The sequence below is a fragment of the Odontesthes bonariensis genome, chromosome 5 (assembly GCF_027942865.1).
Source record: "Odontesthes bonariensis isolate fOdoBon6 chromosome 5, fOdoBon6.hap1, whole genome shotgun sequence".
Classification (NCBI taxonomy): Eukaryota; Metazoa; Chordata; class Actinopteri; order Atheriniformes; family Atherinopsidae; genus Odontesthes; species Odontesthes bonariensis.
Window position 1 is genome coordinate 32,983,253 of NC_134510.1, and position 19,277 is coordinate 33,002,529.

A 19,277-nucleotide genomic window follows, 5' to 3' on the forward strand; every position below is an offset into this window, starting at 1 on the left:
TTTAGTCATTTTCAAATGAAAGCACCAGGGCATAAAGACTGGAAATGGAAATAAAACAGTTCTGCAGATCTGCAGAAGCCTCTGACTGAAGGCATTCGATTGTTTCATAACTATATCGTAAATATGTGTTTAAACCTTGTCACCTATAACACGATCACTGTTGTATGGGCTTTAATATTTGTAGAAAAGCTGGATTAATTCAGTAGTTTGTGACCTTAGATGTGGTGATAGTCTCACTCATTTTTTCACTTCCCCTGGTTTCTTGTCTGATAGCGTCAATAACCAGAAACACCCACACAGAAACCCCCCTCCCACCCCCACCACACACACACACACACACACACACCACACACACACACACACACACACACACACACACACACACACACACACACACACACACAGAGAGACAAGCTGACACAATTCAAGATTTGTTTTTTTTGTTTGTGTTATTAACTGTCAAACTGAAAATGAGAGTTGGAGGAAGCTGACCTTGAAGGGGGGGAAGAACATATTTCATGACAATATAGCCTTGATAATGCTGCTGCTATAAAACCTAGGACATATTGTTGGATTTATGGACAGTAAATTTTAAAACAATTCCAGGGTTATTTGATGTTATGGTGCTGCAATGCAAACATTAAGTGTGAAAGTTCCCACTGGTGTTATGGAGCAGATACAGGTGAAGATGCTGTCACATGGTTTCATCTAACTGCAGATTGAATCTTAAGAACCCACAAAAAAATGTTGTTTTTTTAACTTATGGCCTCTGCTCTCAAGATCATTTGATTTAAACTATGATTTTGCCTGTGAAATATTCTATTTCTGGCGAATTGAAGTTTCTTTAGTTTTAGAAAAACCCAACTTGGCAAAACAGTAAAAACATGAAAGTGGCTACAGTCGATATTCCCCAAATGACAGGCACTAGTTCTGTTCTGGGAATTTTTTTGCCAGACAGAGCGATTCGTTTTTCGATTCCAGCTAATTTTGAGAAACATGTCAAAATAGGGAAATTAATGTCATTTTGTTGCAGAACAGGTGAAATTAAAACTGCAGAAACATCCAAATGTTTGTTGATGCAAAGTCTCAGAGATAGATGAAACCGGAGGTAATCTGCACAGGTAAGTGAGGATATAAATTCACACTGGCATTCTGGCCATAAATGTATGAGAACATGAACACATTAAGTGCATTATGGCAAAAACATTTTATTTCTTCCCACAAATGAATGCATGCTGACCATTGTTTTTGTTGTGGTTTCCATCGTCAAGAAGAAGAAGAAAATATCCAGTCAGGTAACTTTCTGAAATGTCGACAATGTCAATTGAAACATTACTCAGGTATGAGAAAGATAAATAGCATTCCTTGCATTGTAAAGGAGTCTACCTTTGGTGATGGATGTGAACAGAGGAATTCTACCAGTATCCCTCAGAAAATTGGTTAAATGCTACTTCACTTCAGTGTACGAGATAAGGGATTGATTCCTGTGGCAATCGGCCCTTTATTGCTCTTTGCTTGATTTCTTTTTCTCGTCCAGCTCACTTGTTATTTTATAATCTACTCAAGCTTGCACATTTAAAACCGACACACAAGAGTTGACTTCTTCAAAGCAAACTCATAAGTGTCTATCTGCTGCCTCCCTGTGGTGATAAAGGAGGAGTCTGTCTGAAAAAAAACACAAAATACTGAAAATAATTCAAAGATTTAGTTGTTCAGAATGTTTGATGATGTCAAGAACAAAAACGACATGAGACACAAAAACAAGGAGGGGAAATTACAAGTTCCTGTTTTAAATGAAATTCCCAAAAGTTTGTTCAGGGAAAACAGGGGAATTACATATCAATCATTTCCCTCCTGGGGAGAATTCTTTATCACCTGCTTCTACAAAAATGATAGACCTGTTAAAAGCATTTAGTGTAAGTACCGGTGTTACTTTGATGTGGTCAGAAATGTTTGTTATAGTCTGTTGATTTCAAAATGAAATTAAAAGGTTAAATGTTCAACAGTTCAACATAAGCAGGGGAGGGGGTCACAGGTAACCGACCCAAAACTCAAACTGAAGGCAAATGCTGAAAGCAAGGTGGTGGAGAAAGACTTTTTATTGTTAAATGATTCAATTCATCATGGAAGTGGAAGAAAAGAAAGAGCAAAAATTCAAACTCATGAACCAACAACAACAAAAAAGAGAATTAGAAAGACAACAGAGCAAAAGTATAGCATGAGTCAATGAGTTCTGGTAAAAGAGATAGATTAGACTTTGATACACTGAAAGTTTATGAGTGAAGTTCATATTTGAGGTATTTATGTAAGATTATTTTAATGCAAGTAAATCACCTCCATTATTCTTTTTTATGTCTGTGACATCCCTCCTTGAGCCCAATGCAAACTAACTGTCTTATTAACTGCCTAGTTGGACTTACAGTAGAAACCACACTAGGTTTCTCTTGTGTCCGTCTAATTTATGTTTTATTTCTGCACACGTCTCCTCTAACTAAATCTTTTTAGCAGTTAAATGTTTTTGTCAAGTGCCAAAAAAAAAGAATTAACGATAAATAAATCATATAAAAAGGTACAAGAGCCAAACATCTCGTCTATAATGTTTTTGCAAACTCTGACCAACATTTTTCTCTTTAAAGCATTCTTAGATACATTGTTGTTGTAAATATGACATTAAATAAAATCCCATTCACAGCTATTTGAGCAGAAAAACAAAATATGACTGCCAGTTGTTTATAACATCCAGAAAAACAATTCAGGATACAAATGTATTTTATCTGTAAATGCACACAATGTGGAGTTGATTTGTCCATGGATGGGTAGAAGGGTTATCACAATGTATGAAGCCTCTGTAGCATTATGTAAGAGTAAAAGAAGCACTGCATCTGAAAAAAAATCTAGCTTCTATTGCAAATTAAAATCATCATTAATCATAAAAAGAAAAGTCACAGCATGGAGCGCAGTGGTTTAGAAATGCCTCCTCTCTCTGAGACAGATCATATAATTGTACCAAATATGCAGAGTTTCAGGCTATGGGTCTGGTTGAATCGTCACTTCTCTTTGTCTTTTTTGGGCCCACAGGAAAATGTTAAGGAGGTTTCTTAATAAGTTTGGAAAGATATTAGGGGGGGATTTGTATGGACCCCTGACCTTTTTTACACAAACCTAAATATTCCACAAAAAGATCACAAGTTGCCCATGCTCCCCCTCCTATCCTCATATTATTTTCGATTGTTGCTTTGAAAGTAGTGTCTTTAAGAAATGAGTTATCTTCTTTCTTCTCATAACAGATGTTCTTGTGTTTCTTCTGCTATAGAAATAATAATAGAAGCACAGAAGCGCCTTCCCTTTTCCTTTGGAGAATATGACCAGCTTTTATCACGGCTGCCACTTTGATGCCTCCAAAACATTTCCCTAAGCAAGGAACCTTCCTAAGACTATTAGACTACTAAACTCTTATTGTATTTCTCATGTGCATCTCAACTAAGACCACTAGATGTCACCGTTCACCTATGCTTGACTCCACTCAGGTTTAATTGAAATAGAGATGAGCGTGCCCCACTTCTCTCATTCCCCCCTTCTAGATGACTCTCAGAGACCCTCTCTTCTGTCACACAGCCAAAATCGTAAAATGCTGACTTCCCAAAGTGCCGTTAGTATGCCGGTCTCAGCACGACAGCTCTGAAGTTTGACACACAAGAGAGGGGAGGGGGAGCAGGGAGAAAAAAAAGAGAAACCACTTGGTGTAACTGCAGCTTCTGTCCCGTGAAAGGGCTTCAGCACTGCACTCCTGTGAAGGTAGGTGTGAGGTGCTTCCTTCTGTCTCTGCCGCTTGGCCTGTGTCTGTTTTAGGGGGATCACAGATGTACGCTTCAGTCGCTTTCTTTGGCTCACCAATTGAGGGGTTTCCTTTCCCTTTAACCAAGCTGTATGACTGTTAGATTCTGCATTAGTACATTAGGACAAAGTTGAATGAATGGTGGACTGGGTTGCAGCATAGTCCAAATATATAATATCCCTGTGGAAAAGGTTTATGGTTTGACACTGAGGTGGGTTTGATTTTTACCTGAAGCTGAAATGAGTTGTGTGGCTCACTTTGTGGGAAGTAGTTTTACCAGCAGAAACTTCTGTAGAGCTGAAATCTGGAATACTGTCATTCAAATGAATCAGTCAGAATGGTATGTGGAGGGATTAAGCCATCCAATAGCACCCCATCACTGTGTTGTTAATTTGTCACAGTGGATTTGGAGATTTGTCTCTGGAAGCTGTAGACTCTGGAAACCGCAATTGAGGGTAAAGTTTGTCCTCTGCCTGCTCATCCCCTCAACTTAAGATCCATTAGAGCCGGACATCTGTATATCTGTCGCTGGATCAGATTGTCTTTCGGGATCTGATGTGACTTTGTTGCTGTTTTCTCTCTATTATCATGTAGAGAGTGGTTGAGGTCAGGTAGATGTATATATATTCATATATATATATATGTACATAAATATATACATATATATATATTTTTATTGAAAAAGCTTAAAAACGTCTGTTTCTGTTCCACCAAGTTGTTCTCAGAGTACTCAAAATGGTGCTCTGACATAGTCTCAAGTAGCAACCCAAGCCGGGGAGGATTCACACAGCTGAAAGTAGCTGACTTGTGAAGCTAAAATTAAGCTGAGGGCTGATTTGGAATGTTACACTTGGGCGGTAAGATGTGGAGAAGATGACCCTCGGATGGTGAGAAATCTTCATATCTGTTGGCAGTAGAATGAGAACTTTAAAAAAAAAAGCCTCTCTTGTTCTACTACTGCTACAGAAAAACAAACATTTGGCAAGAACTCAAGTGCAGTGAAACTGAGAGGTGACTTTAAAGTTTATTAGCGCCCCAATAAAGACACCTGGCAGGACACAGAAGCAAAGTGTAAAACATGTAGACGTATTTATGTGTGCAACCTTTGTCTGTATGAAACCTAAACCCACTGTAATGGTCTTTTGCTCATAAAACACAAAGTATCCACTCACTGCTGCTTTACTCAACCCAACTCCTTCCCATTAAGTGCATTAAGAAACTCCAAGCTTCTCAGAGAAGGAGCTCCACTAAGTTTGTTCTTCGAGTGACTCCAGGGGCAGCTACTAAATCAGACTAAAACATCAGCCGAGAACTCTCTGACTCACCAAGACCAAAGTTGTGCACAAGTTCAACAGATGGCTGGAGATGGAAGGTCCTTAAATAGGTGCAAATTTCAAGCCGGTTGGACATCCCGCTTTAGTTACTAGCATAGAAAATGCTTGCAAGACCGTTTAACCACTGAATATGAAATTATTAATATAGAAGATAATCGTTGGTTGCATCTTACTTTTAAGTTTTCTGACTAGATTTACTCAACACAAATAAAAGGTTTGAATTGCTGAAATCTAAAAAAATCAATGCCTTTTGAATCAAGAAATGTAACGACTGACTTACGACCTTCTGAATCATGATCAAACTGGTACACATTCTGCCCAAAACATCTACATATATCTGGTTATTTTTTCTTAGGGGCTTCTGTACTTTATGCAATTATCCCAATACAAATAGAGAGTGACGTCTAAAGGACGCACATTTTACAGGAGCAGTTTTGTAAGCTGCGGAGTTCCACGTAAGTCATACTATGGGTCAACAGATTTTGCTAGTTGATTCCTTTCTTGACTGCTACTCTGTCCCATCTTGTGTCTCATTGTGCTGGTTGGAAGTTGTCATGGCGTTTATCTCAGGAGACTGATAAAACATTTCCTTGCTGTTAATGTGGTGATGTGAAATACTTTTCTAACTTCTTCAGGAGAGTCACAAGTGTCCGGGTTTGCACAGTTTCTTTTCACTTTGACAGTGTTTATACTAATCAAAGGTCATCAAATCAGGAAGGAAACCCGATCAGATGTTCAGATGCATTTAGAACACTTGAAGTTAACATGCAGTAGAGTATCTGTAAGAAATCAAACCTCGATACAATTTAGCTGTACAGTTATGGTCAGGCTCAGCTGAGGTCACGCTCGCCCTAAAATAAGCAGTCGCAGGTGCAGGAGATGGTTGAGATTTTAACTAGTAAAAGAACAGTCCACAGCCAGCTGGCAGAGGCAGGTGTCACAGCAAACATACTGCTCCACTCCCAGCTTGTTTGTTGTGTATAGAAAGCCTACAGGGACTGCTGGGACAGATGAACACACAGTACACACAGTCTGTTTCCACTGAGATTGCACAGCTCCCAGAACAAGCCATGTTCGGTGTCAAAACACAAACTTTCTAACCAGCAAAACTGTTTATCTTTTTAAAACTTTCACCTACTCTACATCTGTAAAGTTGAAAATATTGTTCCTATCAACTACCAAACCAAAGCTGAATGTACTGTATGTGTTACATAATATACTGGCAGGCTGCTTTGTGCAGTGTCAGAAAAGAGCCTTTAACTCAATAACAAGCTTGACCGCAGGCAGAAAAAAAAAAAAGCCTTGTTTGGACAGAGTGCTGTCCAGATTACAAACAGTGGAAAATTAAATGGCAAACTGGAATATTTTGATACCAGTGTCTTACATTAAGATTTATGTAATTTGGTGAATCAGAAAGAAAAAAAACTTAATCACATCCTGAATGATTTTCCAGTTTTTTTAAATAAGCTGTTTTGAACATTAAAAAAACTAATTGACTTATACTGACAGTCTGGCATCCAATAACACATCATAATGTGATTTGATGAATTAGAAAACTGATACATGACCGACTTTCTCGAAAGTTGTGTGTTTTATGACCTGAAGCACGATTGTAGACTGACAATAGAAATATGAATTAAAAAGACTGAGTGACCAAAAACCCTAAATCTGTACAGTCACAGTTTAAGGTTGGTCTGTAATCTAGTTCAGGGTTTGTTTTTTTTCTTTTAGCCAGATCTTAGTTTCTTATTTCTAGCTTGACTTTGATATTTACATTCATATTGTCAGTCTGTTCATACATCTTTGGTTTCCCCTTCTTGTTGATCCTGCTTGCCACTCACCACCTGCTCCTCGTTTTTAATAAGCTCACCTGCGTTGAGTCACCAAATGAACTCAGTCAGTATATATATGGTTCACACCATTCTTTGTTTGTCCTCTCTTATGTCTCTTTCGTTGCATCTGCTTTGCCTGCCAGTTTGAGTTTTAATTGCTTAGATAAATGTTACTACTCTTATTGTTCTAGTTAAAAGTAATTAAAGATTATTCTCATCTGCGTCTTCCCCAAAATTCTAAGCCTGAGAGTAAAACATTTTACAGTAAAACGCTGCAAAAGCAGCACTCAGATGCACTTTTTTTTCAGTTTTTCATGGCAGATACTTTGGCAAATAACGGTTTGATTATGCATCCCATCATTAGCAGAGAAACAGATCATATCAGATTACCGTTTTCATAATCACGTTCGTTTTAGAATCTTTACTGACCTCAGGCCATCAGAGTAAAAGTGCATAGATGGCAGGAGTAGAACTGAATACATTTTCTGGCTACACTTTACTCCATTTTTACTGTGCTCCATCACGTACAGGCTAAAGGTCAACAGCAGTAAAACGACAGCAGTTGAGGATATGAAGTTATAAAGTAGAAACATTAATTTACGATGCAGCCCTTAAAGATCTTAAATGTGGAAATACAATGGCAGTCATGTTCTCTTGAGTGTGATAAAGATTGGTAAAAACCTTTCATCCATGGCAGAAAGCAAGCCACGGTAGAGTTACCCCCACTTGGTCCTTTGAGCAGCAACCCCCTTCCTCTCATCCTTTAAATCTCCTCCATCTCCCTCGACATTCGGCTGCATGATCCGGAGTTTGTGTCATTGGCTTTACACATTAGAGCCACACTGTAGGGGTGTAAAACTGGCAGTGCAATCTAGGCACTCAGGAGCATGGTGTTTTTTTCTTAATAGCATTTATTTTCTAAAGAAGAGGTCTGCAGAGCTTGCATGGTCTTTCTTTATCTCTGTCAGGCTTTGCATCCATGTGTTGGATTTTGCAGTCACATCTACTCAGGATCCCTAAAATTAAAATCCAAGTTATAATATTTTGGTTAAAGCACCAATGACAGTTTTTAAATTTGCAGCAAAATTTATCACAGCAGGCGAGACTTTTCACAGTAAAATATAGCACATCTGAAATGTCAGCACATACATGCATACACATGCTAAACTGTCATTTATTGATTTATGGCAGGCATAGTTTCAGTCATGTGACGTGTAAACACAAGTATAGACCATCATAAGAGCCGTGTATTCTGAGTCTGTGCACACATGTACTCATATTACCATTTACATAGATTATGGGCTTTAGAATAAAAACATTGTTTACATTATTTTTGATCAGGTTCGAGTTTGTGTATCTTCCCTAATAAGTGTTACCTGTTCAATGAATCCAAGAAAAAAACAAAAAAAGCAGTGTTGGAATTGCATGTTTTTTGAGGGATTTTTTTTCCGACAGAAATGTTGATTTAATTGTTATCAAAGTTTCTGAGCTGCTGTCAAGGAAACTGAAACCTGATCATTCGGCTGTGTTTTGTCAGGACCTCATGCTGCTCTGTGTAAGTCGATGACTTTGAACAGGAACTTGATCCATTGACACCACAAACACAGGACAACAGTCACACAGTCAAACACAGTCGGGATTCCAGCTTTTTTTCTAGCCTGTGCTCTTTATCGTTAAATTTATCAAATACAATATAGATTAAATTGTCAGCTATGTATTGTAAATTAGAACTTATATCTGGAAGCTCAACATTCAGGTTAAATCTATTTCACTCAAAATGTAAATGTAAAACAAAACCTTTTGGAAACATGGAAAGTCACATGTTCAGTGTCAATTGTTCTGTTTGAATAATGGGCTAATGATGACAACATTAAAGTCATGAAGCCAAAAAAACTAAACAAATAAATATATACGTAAAGTTACTCTCCACTCGCACATTGTAGCATGAATTTTGCCTCAGTGTCTGCTCATCTTCAGCTCCACATAATCAATCTTCTGTGTTATTTTCATGTCCTTTGTCTTAATTTGAGTATAACTAACTCAGGAAATGAATAATTCTGGTTTCATGTTGACACTGCAGTGTGTTTAGAGAACTTATTTGCTGCTTCACTAACAAGCACATGACATTAAATACATCCCTACAGTCAAACATGACAATGGCAGCATCATACTGACTGTTTGGGAGACTAGTAGAGGTAGAAGGAAAGATGGGTACAGAAAGGTTGGAGTTATCCTGAGTGAAGCCCTGAATCCAACAGGGCTGAAAACAGTGTATGAATGCCTCTCATCTGCAGTGGTAGAGCTTGAACAATTCTGCCATGAAAAATGAAAGAAAGAAAAGGTGTCTTGAGCTCATGGGATCACTCCTGACAGGACAAGCTGCCATTGCTGCCACAGTTGCTCTGAGAAAACCGAGGTGGATATTTTAGTCTTTTATTCTGATGAATTACCAAAACACTTCAAAAAAAGTTTTTGTAATAGTTTTACAGAGTTCTGGGAGTCGAGTGAATCTGACACTTAAAATGTGGAATACTTGAAAATGTGTAAAATGTCACCGTCAGTCAGTTTAAATGCTAAATCTTGCAAACTTTGGTCTTTTACACCACTGTAAACACAACACTGCCCTTCGTGTGTAGATAGTCACTCACCTTTTTTGGTATGTTATTTGGAATAAGACACTAATATAAAATTGGAAAAGCTGCATTTCCCTTTTATGAAGAAAGCACTCATTAATAATGATCTAAATTCTTAAATATCCCCGTGATTAACCTCTGAGGCCAGCTGACTGAATGAAACCACATTTAGAGACCCAAACTGCAACGCATTTTCTTCTCTATCCAACTTGGGGAAAACTTTGGATCAAATTTGAAAACACTGGCCTTCAAACTTGATAGCTGCATTACTCATACTCTGACCCAGAGGTATATGTATGCTATCACTGTGGTATTTCCTTCTTTTAGGGGCCTTCTATGTAGTGTGAACTCAGTGTTCTTTGTTACAGCAGAGGTGGCTCTGTGTTTGCACTAATGTGTTTGGGACTGCATCACCATTTGCAGATATTTTTCGGGTGGGTCCCATTACTGTATGAGCGGGTGTCCGTCAATGATAAATAAGGGATTGGTCTTTCCACTCCTCTCTGCATTCTGCTATTCTTAGTTGCAGTGTGGTGAGCAAGAGGTTTAACATTACAAAGACCTTGCTCTCTCTATTTCTCTCTTTCAATTCCTTCACTTCTCTGCCTCATTCGTTCTTAGAGACTTTCAAACAGCGGGGCATCAGCATGTGGTTCATCACGCCTCCTGTGTTTTTAGGTGGTTACATAAGCAGCATATTTATGCAGAATCTGCCCTCCTCAGTACTGGAGGTTTATCATAGGAAATGCATCTATTATTATCAGCATCCCATTATTAAATACCCTGGAAATGGCAGCTGATAAGCTTAGTGAAAATCCTGATGCTGTTTGCCAAGGACAATGGTTAGCCAGCTCAGGGCAGGGGAATCACTGGGGTCCTTAACAGGCATCCAGGAGATCCCCAGGTTAACGCTGTATTTGATTCAGTTATTTATTTTTTATCAGGATAGAAAATATAGCATTGTAGAGGGTTCTAGATAAGACATCATTTTTAAAAAAAATGATAGTAATTCCTCCACCTTATCTTTCTTTACAGTGCCGTCTCAACCAGGGGTGGGCAGCAGTGTGTATGAGTGAGTGTGTGTGTTTGTGAGCTGAAGCCATGTCAGACCCGAGGGACATCGACGAGGATGCTCTCCTCAGGGGCCTCAGCGCCGAGGAGCTGGATCAGCTGGAGTCTGAGCTCCAGGAGATGGACCCTGAGGTATAAAGGCCGTGTTTAATTAATCTTAAAACCTGCCAAGAGGCCAGCATGTGGTCATTCTCCAAAGAGCCAGAAAATCCCGTAACAGTCAGATGTGATGGTTTGGGTTCATAAGTGCACCAGGATTTTGTTGTCTCAGGTGATCAGTGTGCTCCTGGTTCCACTGAATTCCAAGAAAATGTACTGAAACCATAATATTTACAACCTTTAGGCTACATGACATCTTTATATATGAGTTGCTAACATAAAAAGGTCAAACTCTTTTAATCAGATACATTGCATGGTGTAAAATGTTGCCCATATATGCTGGAAGCAATCCTTCAAAACTATTGGTGGAAAGAAGGAAAACTAGGATGATGTCATGATGGATGATGACATAATTACTTGTTTTAACAAGTTCTTGCCTTCACTTTGGTTAAGTTTGACCTTACAGGCAAACAGCATCTCACAACAAGCCTTTTTTGCTCGGAGACAGATACTATTTGCACAATCACGAGCTTCTTAGAATTGAAAGTGCAGAAAAGTCATTTTCAGTGGGTCGTTTCAATGAACAAGTTTTTAGTTATTAAAAGTTTCAACCTTCTGTTACTTATGATAATCAGAATGTTCAGAATTTTATCATTACACTCGATTGGTGTATTGAATTGGATTATAATTGGATCTTGAATTGGACTGTATCTTTAAAGTACCTCGAGATGTCCACAAAAAAAATAATTATTTTCAAAATGCTGCTAATCGTTCATGGAAATACTGGAACTCTCTGGCTGAAACTGATAATTCAAATGCCTAAAGAATCGGGAAAAAATGTGTGTTTTCCCAGAATGCCATGCTGCCAGCTGGCCTGCGGCAGCGAGACCAGACGAAGAAGAGCCCCACGGGGCCATTTGACCGTGACGCCCTGCAGCAGCACCTAGAGAAGACAGCCCTGGAGCACGAGGATAAGGAAGACCTGGTGCCCTTCACTGGGCAAAAGAAAGGTGGGGGTGCAACTCTACAAAATGTGAGACGTTCCATTCAGTTCTGCTCTCAGGCCCATTAGAATTTAAAGCAGCATGGTTTCATACAAGGATAGCTATCTAGGCTGGATGTAAACACATAACAGTGAGAGAGTACTTCACACATCTTGACTCTCCAGACTTTTTCCTGATCTTCAGACAGCTGCTCAGTATTGCTCTCTGTGATGCACCACTGCGCAGCAGCTCAGGGCTCTAAGTTTCAGGTCTGTGTGGGGTATTTGCAGCTCACTGACTTTTGAGGCCACTTCCAACAGCCCAACAGAACAAAAAGATCTCGCTGAAAACTTTAGTCAAATCTTTTTTATCAAGTAAATGGGAACTAAAAATCCAACCGGCACATGTGCATCTAAAAATCATTCTTATAGGGTCTCCAGCCAAATTAGCTTAAATTGATGAGACATGCACAGAGATAAAACTTCAGTAAAAGCTGACTTGCTCATGTTTTGGTAAACAAACTGTTATGCACAAGCACCTCCGACACACGGCTCACGTTCATACCATCTTCACTTAACTCTCTTTTGGCTTTCTTCCTTGTTACCATTTCTTTGAATACTATTTCATCTGCCTCAAAGCTGAATATTCTTTCTCTGTTTGTATGCCTCCGTCCATGAGTTTTTATTTCTTGTCTCCAGGAAAGACATTTGTGGCTAAGAAAGCAGCGGAGATCCCCGAGCATGAGCAGGTGATGCTGGAGCCGGAGCTGGAAGAGGCTCTGAAAAATGCCACTGATGCAGAGATGTGTGACATTGCAGGTTAGAAAAGCCTCATTATCACGACTACTGCATTTTATCACATGAGCTGGCTTTCACATACACAGCAGTCCTGAAATCATCTGGAGCGTTGACTTCCAAAGCCCAAGTAAAATGTCCTTAAGATCAATGGGTGACACAATATGTATACGTAACAGCTAATTTTCCAGAGCGTTTATTGTGAGTGAGCAGATGTGCATTCTGATAATAGTTGTTACTTCATACTCGTTTTCTGCGGAGTAAAATCTCTCGCTGTGACTAATGTGTATGAATGTAAACAACAAATGAGGAAAAAGTCTGCAAAGAATTGTCCGAACATTCTTCTGTAAATCTATGGTGTTCATCTGTGAAAATGGCTGTAAGGATATTTGATCAAGAGTCCATCACTTCAGTTTCCAATGCACAGGGTACCTCTTCACCATCACTTTCAGAAGCAAAAGGGGCTGCTCTACAGCTCCGGATGGCTGCTTGGTATGATTTACACTAATAGGTCTCACTTCTCATTTGCTTTGAACATCTTATGCTTCTGTGTTGAATTCTGGGTCTGTTGCTCCGCTTCAACATTTTGAGCAGCAGTGCAGGTACCAGCTAATTAAATCACCTGACTGATCACATGTCTTATCTCTTGGCTGATTATCGCTACATTTCCAAATGTCAGGCATGTCCAACACCATCACGTCCGTTTAAATCCTGCCTTGTCCTTCTGCAGCAAGAAGTGTCTGAACAGCTGTGCCATTAGTAAATGCTGACAGGAAAACGTCCTTCTCCAGTAACATGGAAAGACGTTAGAGGAGATAGTCATAGGCTATGGCTCTCAAGCAAAGGGTCGATACTTGAGTCCAGCTGTGAATCTGCTGTTTTTTACTTCCTTTTATGATTTTTTTCTTTATTTATTTCCATGTCCTTTTCTCTGTACTACATCGTTATTCATTGAAAAATAGGATACTTGGTTAAAGTTAGGCAGTATGAGCACTTGAGAAGGTTAAGTGTTAAAAATATTTGGTTGAAGTAGCCTACTCGTTTTAGATTAGGTATTAGAAGTGGCTAATTTTCAAGGTTAAACAATAGTGCTTGGTAAAGGTTATAAAAATATCGTGGTTGGGGGTTAGAATACACAATAAAGTAGAATTTACTGCAGAAAGCTTTGCCCCCGTTTTCCACATTGCCATGGGAGCACATCCCACAAGTGTTTCTTAGCAGCTCAGGAAACCATACATGTTCAAAACCAACGCAGCAGGTTCCTCAATATGCGTCAGTATGTGACGAGTTGGGAGTGAGAACGGTTTGACTACTAACAGTAATAATAGCATGGCAGCATATTTTCATAAATGTGTGAACAAGGCGTTTCACCATTGGCTTTGAGGTTCACAATACTTTATGTTTACACACAAGCAACAATCTATGGCTATCAAAACCACATCAGTACATCACACAAGCATGGTTGGGCTGTAACATAAACGCTGCTTCTGTAAGTAATTATCCAAAATACAGGTTACGGTGAAATGATCTCCATAAGCATACAAAGGAGTGCTTTTGTTTGGCATTTGACATGACAGAAAACATTTTTGAAGAGATTCTGAGAGACGCATTTCACTAAATGATGGCTCTGTCCCACTGGGCTTGAGAGAGCCCACATTTAAAATACCAACAGCCTGATTCACCTAAATAAAATGTCATATTTAGTGTTAGACATGCCAACATGCCTAAAAGGAAAAGGGTCCATTTTTCCTATGATGTCATCTGTTTGTCCTTATGCAGTTTCCCACAAGCAAGTGCTAATTAACCCATAATAACATACGCAGCATCGTGTGACCTCAGTGTTTTCATCACAGCGGCTCTGACCCACATAGTTCCATCGTACAGACCCATTGTCTCTCGGCTATTGGCTTCATATTGTGTCTTTCAACACTGAGACTGCACAGTAGTCCTGAGCTAACAGACACAGCCAGACATGCACTGGGGTCCAATTCCCTATGCTCAGCAACACAAAAATAACTAGGCCTGGCCCCAGGGCACCACAGGAAGGGTGGAGTGGTCATGGGGATGGTTGGGTAGAAGATACTGTATCTGTTTAAAACATGCAAGTGACAAGCTTCTGTGTTTACAGATAAAGCCATGGTTTCCATTTTTTCTTAAACTCAGAATCATTAAACTTTGAATCAACAGTGTGACAGGTTGTTGGTCAGAAAGGTGTAATTTATCAAACATGACAGGAAACAAAGTGGATTTTTATTCCTTTAACTTGTAAGCCTATTAACTAATATGACATGGGAAGTACTGCTCTTACCACCAAAAAAATAGTTTCCTCACCTAGATACAGCTGCTAATCAGTGATTGGACAAGCACTGTTTGGGGGAGGAGTTTAGCAAAGTCATAAATTATGGCATATATCTGGATTCCTCATAAGAAAGCCTATTTTCAGTTTTATAAAACTTTTGTTTTTTTAAATGTCAAAATTAAATGCAAGATGGCGTTTTAAAGTGGGTAAAACTGAGTTCTAAAAATATTTACTGTATTGTCTGAATAAGCGGTCACGCTCCCCTGACTGGCTGAACAGGCAGGCAGGCATCCGAAGAGGCAGAGCAGGGGAGCGTGTTTGTCTGGCTCCATCAGTCTGTGGGAGCGACCGTGGCTTTAGTTCTGGACGGGGGCCAGATGAGAATTAAGCTCCAGTTAGCCTCTGTCAGTCTTTGTGTGGGCTTTTTGGTAAACAGAATAAAAGAAGATGAATAGACTGGTTGACCTGAGTTCAGAGAGGGTCCAGCAAGTTGCTCTGGAATTTTGATTTTCAGATTCATCCAAGATATAAATCATTATTTGATATTGAAATGAGCTTTTTCAGTTCTGCTTTCTTGTTTGATCAGTAAATTACCCTGAGTTATTCTCAGGGCCAAACTGGATGATGTGCAGGTGTTAATGGCCAGTAACACCCACATCCGTGCTCCCGTTGCAGGCAGCTGTCCCCCTGGCCTCTCTGTCCTCATGAGGTCCTTCCCTTGGTTCTCCTCTCCGGGTCAGGAGGCTGGTGGGCGGGAAAGTGGGTGGACGGGAGGTGGCTGGTGTCACAGCAATTGGTTTGTGAGTCACACAGTTTGGTATTGGCTGGTTAGATAGTAAGGAGAAAATAGGCAAGACTGCCTCCTAATGGTCACAAATAGTAACAACAGTAAAAACAATAATTATTATATTTCAGTATTTCATTGTTTCCTCTCAATTCGCATCACTTAATCTCCAGAATAACAAAATTTACAATGAACACAAGTTCAGTATGTTATTAATTGGCAGATTATTTGGCTGGAAAAATGTTATTTTGTATATTATTTTGACACTCTTGTACGTTAACTTGCTAATTTCAGTTTCTGCTGCTCCACTTTTAGATGATTTGCTTCTTTGTTCTTTTTTAATCAGTATTTTCTTTTTACTACTGGTGGGTGAAATGACTATATATAGCTGAACAGGTTTGCTGTTGTCTATGATTAAATGTTAATGTAGCTTTACAGCTTGTAAGGTGCCCAAAACAGTCATTTTGACTGTGACTGGGTGTTTTTAAGTCTGTCCTGACATACTATAGATGCCCAAAGATCTTTGGTCTCTTGTAAACGTGCCTGGTGTTTTAACTCTGACTCTCTGACAACTAGAACAACACTGAGAACGTTATAGTCCCACTGCCTGTCCCAGAAAAATTTATGTGCATGGTATCACTACTTACTTGAGGGCTCCTGGAAACTGAGATTACAGCCAGCAGCTGACTACTAACTGAGCTCAGACAACACAGTCCTTCTCTTGTCAAACATGAGATGCACAGAAGAGATCAAGGAAGACCTGTCCGGCCTCTTTTTGTATTAGATCAAGAGCTGGATCCAAATCAGAAGAATTTTGTTTGCCAACAAAACAATGAACAAGAATTTATCCCGGGGGATGAAATACAAACCTAAGAAGAACACAAGCTGCGACATCATTCTATTCAAATGTAACCAAAGATATTTTGAACTGAAGAGCCATCGTGACGTGTATTCATAGTGACTGTTTTCTTGTTCTCGCAGCTATCCTTGGAATGTACACGCTGATGAGTAACAAACAGTATTACGATGCTCTGGGCTCCACGGGCGCCATCGCCAACACAGAGGGCATCAACAGTACGTGTGACTGATTTTTTTATTGGCAAAAACATGCAGTGACCTGCCACTGATATTTAGAGGAAGTAGTGTGGCAGTAATAGATTTGATTAGTCTCAGCTGTGTTGTTGTATCACACTCACAGGTGTTGTGAAACCAGATCCTTTCAAGATCTTCCCTGAAGAACCTCCAAACCCCACCAACGTGGAGGAAACCCTGGAGAGAATCCACAACAATGACAGCGGCCTGACTGAAGTCAATCTCAACAACATCAAGGTAAGTCTAACGGGAAGATAAAGACAAAATATGGAATGATAAGAGTGTTTTGCTTTCCTTTCCTTTTATTCCAAATGTCCTTTCCAAACACGGGTTTTTACCTTTTACCATCATGTGCCAGTTTGCCTTGACCTGCAGATCTGTGAGTTTTCTTGAACTACTAGATAATCATGCCACACAAAAGTTACGTCCTTCTATGATTCCTGCAGGACATTCCCATCCCGACACTAAAAGAGATCTTCGAGGCAATGAAGGGAAACTCATACGTGGAGTTTCTCAGCATCGCTGCAACCCGTAGCAACGACCCCGTGGCCTACGTGAGTACATCAGCCATTTAAATACCAACAACAGTAGAAAATGTGTTTTTAATGTCATTTCTTTGGTATAAAAGGCTTCAGAATAAGTCACAGCTTCTCACTTTGTCACATGGTACTCATGTGCTCTGTCGCCAACTTGAAAATCAGTTTACACTGTATGGTCTGCGTGTGTGTGTGTTACCAGGCATGTGCTGAGATGCTGCAGGAGAACACCAGCTTGCAGAGTCTTAATATCGAGTCCAACTTCATCACTTCAGATGGCATGATGGCCATCGTCAAGGCCATGACCAGCAATGCCACACTGGTGGAGCTCAAAATTGACAACCAGGTCAGGAACAAAAAAATAAATCATGAAATAAATTATGCGTTTATTCCTTGTAACCCTGCACTTTCAAAGCTATATGTAAGATGTATCAAAGAAGCTTCTTCTCTTCCCCACACAGAGGCAGAAGCTGGGAGACTCAGTTGAGATGGAGATCGCCTCCATGCTGGAGAACAACTCCAGCATCCTCAAGTTCGGCTACCACTTCACCCAGCAGGGTCCCCGCGCCAGAGCCGCCATGGCCATCACACGAAACAACGACATGAGTAAGAAAAGCTGTGGCTGCATGCTCGGCAAAATATGAGATGTTTGAGTCTTAATGTTTTCAGTTTGCTGGGAAAGATCAGTGGGTCAATTTCACCTAAAATATCTTCTTGGAAAGGCAATTTGAGAAGGAATAGCTGCCATTTAAAGTCACTGATGGTTGTACATGCAAAGTGTCACAATATGGCTTCTCTCTTGTACAGTTCGCCAGCAGAGATTGAGATGAAAACGATGACGAGCAAAACGAAGAGCAACCATTTTAGCAGCCCCCAATGCCTGCAGAGACTGCCAGCTTTCTGTCTGTGGTGCGCCAGAGCTGAACAAATCCTCCCAAATGAGTCTGGGTCATTTGCATGGTGGAAACCATATCTAACACCCATGTTCATCCATTTAACTTCATTTACTGCAGCAAGCTTTGTGTAGACTGCTGAATCCATCATAAAGGCATGTATAGGAAACAAGAAAAAGGTGAAGTGTCATTTTTTTTGTAATTTTTAGTTTGTTCATCACCAACATCATCACGAATAATTCTTTTCAGTCATGAAAACTTTTTCAATGTGGTGCTAAATTATATGTGGGAAGGGAAAAATCTGTAAATACTTTCAATAAACGTATATATTCAACTATTCTTTCTACATGTTTGGAAAGTTCAGTTTTATTGCTTTTACACCTCGACTCATATAGAATATTCTGACCAAATGCTGATTTAAACGTATTGATTGGGGTTAAACTAACTTTACATGGTGTTATCATAATCTTTATCATAACCGCTAATGTAAGACATACAGGACTCCTTATGCTCGTAATTTCTCCATATTCCATGGCAAATTGTTTCACAATACAACTTTCATTTTCTAGATGAAACCTTTGTGTAAAGAAACACAGCGTTTAATCCATTAAAGTCTGTCCTGATCCGCTGACTTCCCCCAAGCACCTGGGCTATTTTTACACCTAACCTCACCTCTCCCCTCCCTGACCCTGATGCAAAACATAACTTCGCCCACTGAGCTTGAGTTACCTTGTTCCAAATATAAGAACCAACTTTAAGAGGGTGTTGCACTCACAGATTTATGAACAGAAACAGCTGCTAGCCTCTGAGGCCTTTGACAGCATTGCTTGGCTTCAATCCAACACTCATGTCTACGAGATATTTTTTAATTTCCTGAAAGAACTCTCACTTGAGACAGGGGTGCATAATTCTTAGTTATCTCAGAGTTCATTCTTTTTAAGCCATCAGGGTGTCACCGATATTTGGCCTCTAGAAATGATTGAAAGTCAGTTTGCGTCACTACAAATTGTTCCAAGTTTTCTGTCGCTCTGATCGTTTGCAGTAAAATGCAGGTGTATTTTTGGACTGCAACATCCCATGACTGCCGTGAGT

At 39.7% G+C, this 19,277-nt stretch overlaps 1 protein-coding gene across 1 annotated transcript; it reads left to right on the forward strand.

Annotated features, from left to right (window-relative positions):
- Positions 1-3,692: 3,692 nt before the first annotated feature.
- Positions 3,693-18,524, forward strand: tmod4 (tropomodulin 4 (muscle)). The gene is made up of 10 exons (XM_075466147.1): positions 3,693-3,795; positions 10,670-10,837; positions 11,658-11,814; positions 12,486-12,605; positions 16,646-16,738; positions 16,863-16,993; positions 17,203-17,310; positions 17,495-17,638; positions 17,754-17,898; positions 18,100-18,524. The coding sequence occupies exons 2-10, from the start codon at positions 10,736-10,738 to the stop codon at positions 18,120-18,122; spliced, it is 1,023 nt and encodes a 340-aa protein (XP_075322262.1). The 5' UTR covers positions 3,693-3,795; positions 10,670-10,735; the 3' UTR covers positions 18,123-18,524.
- The last annotated feature ends 753 nt before the right edge of the window (positions 18,525-19,277 follow it).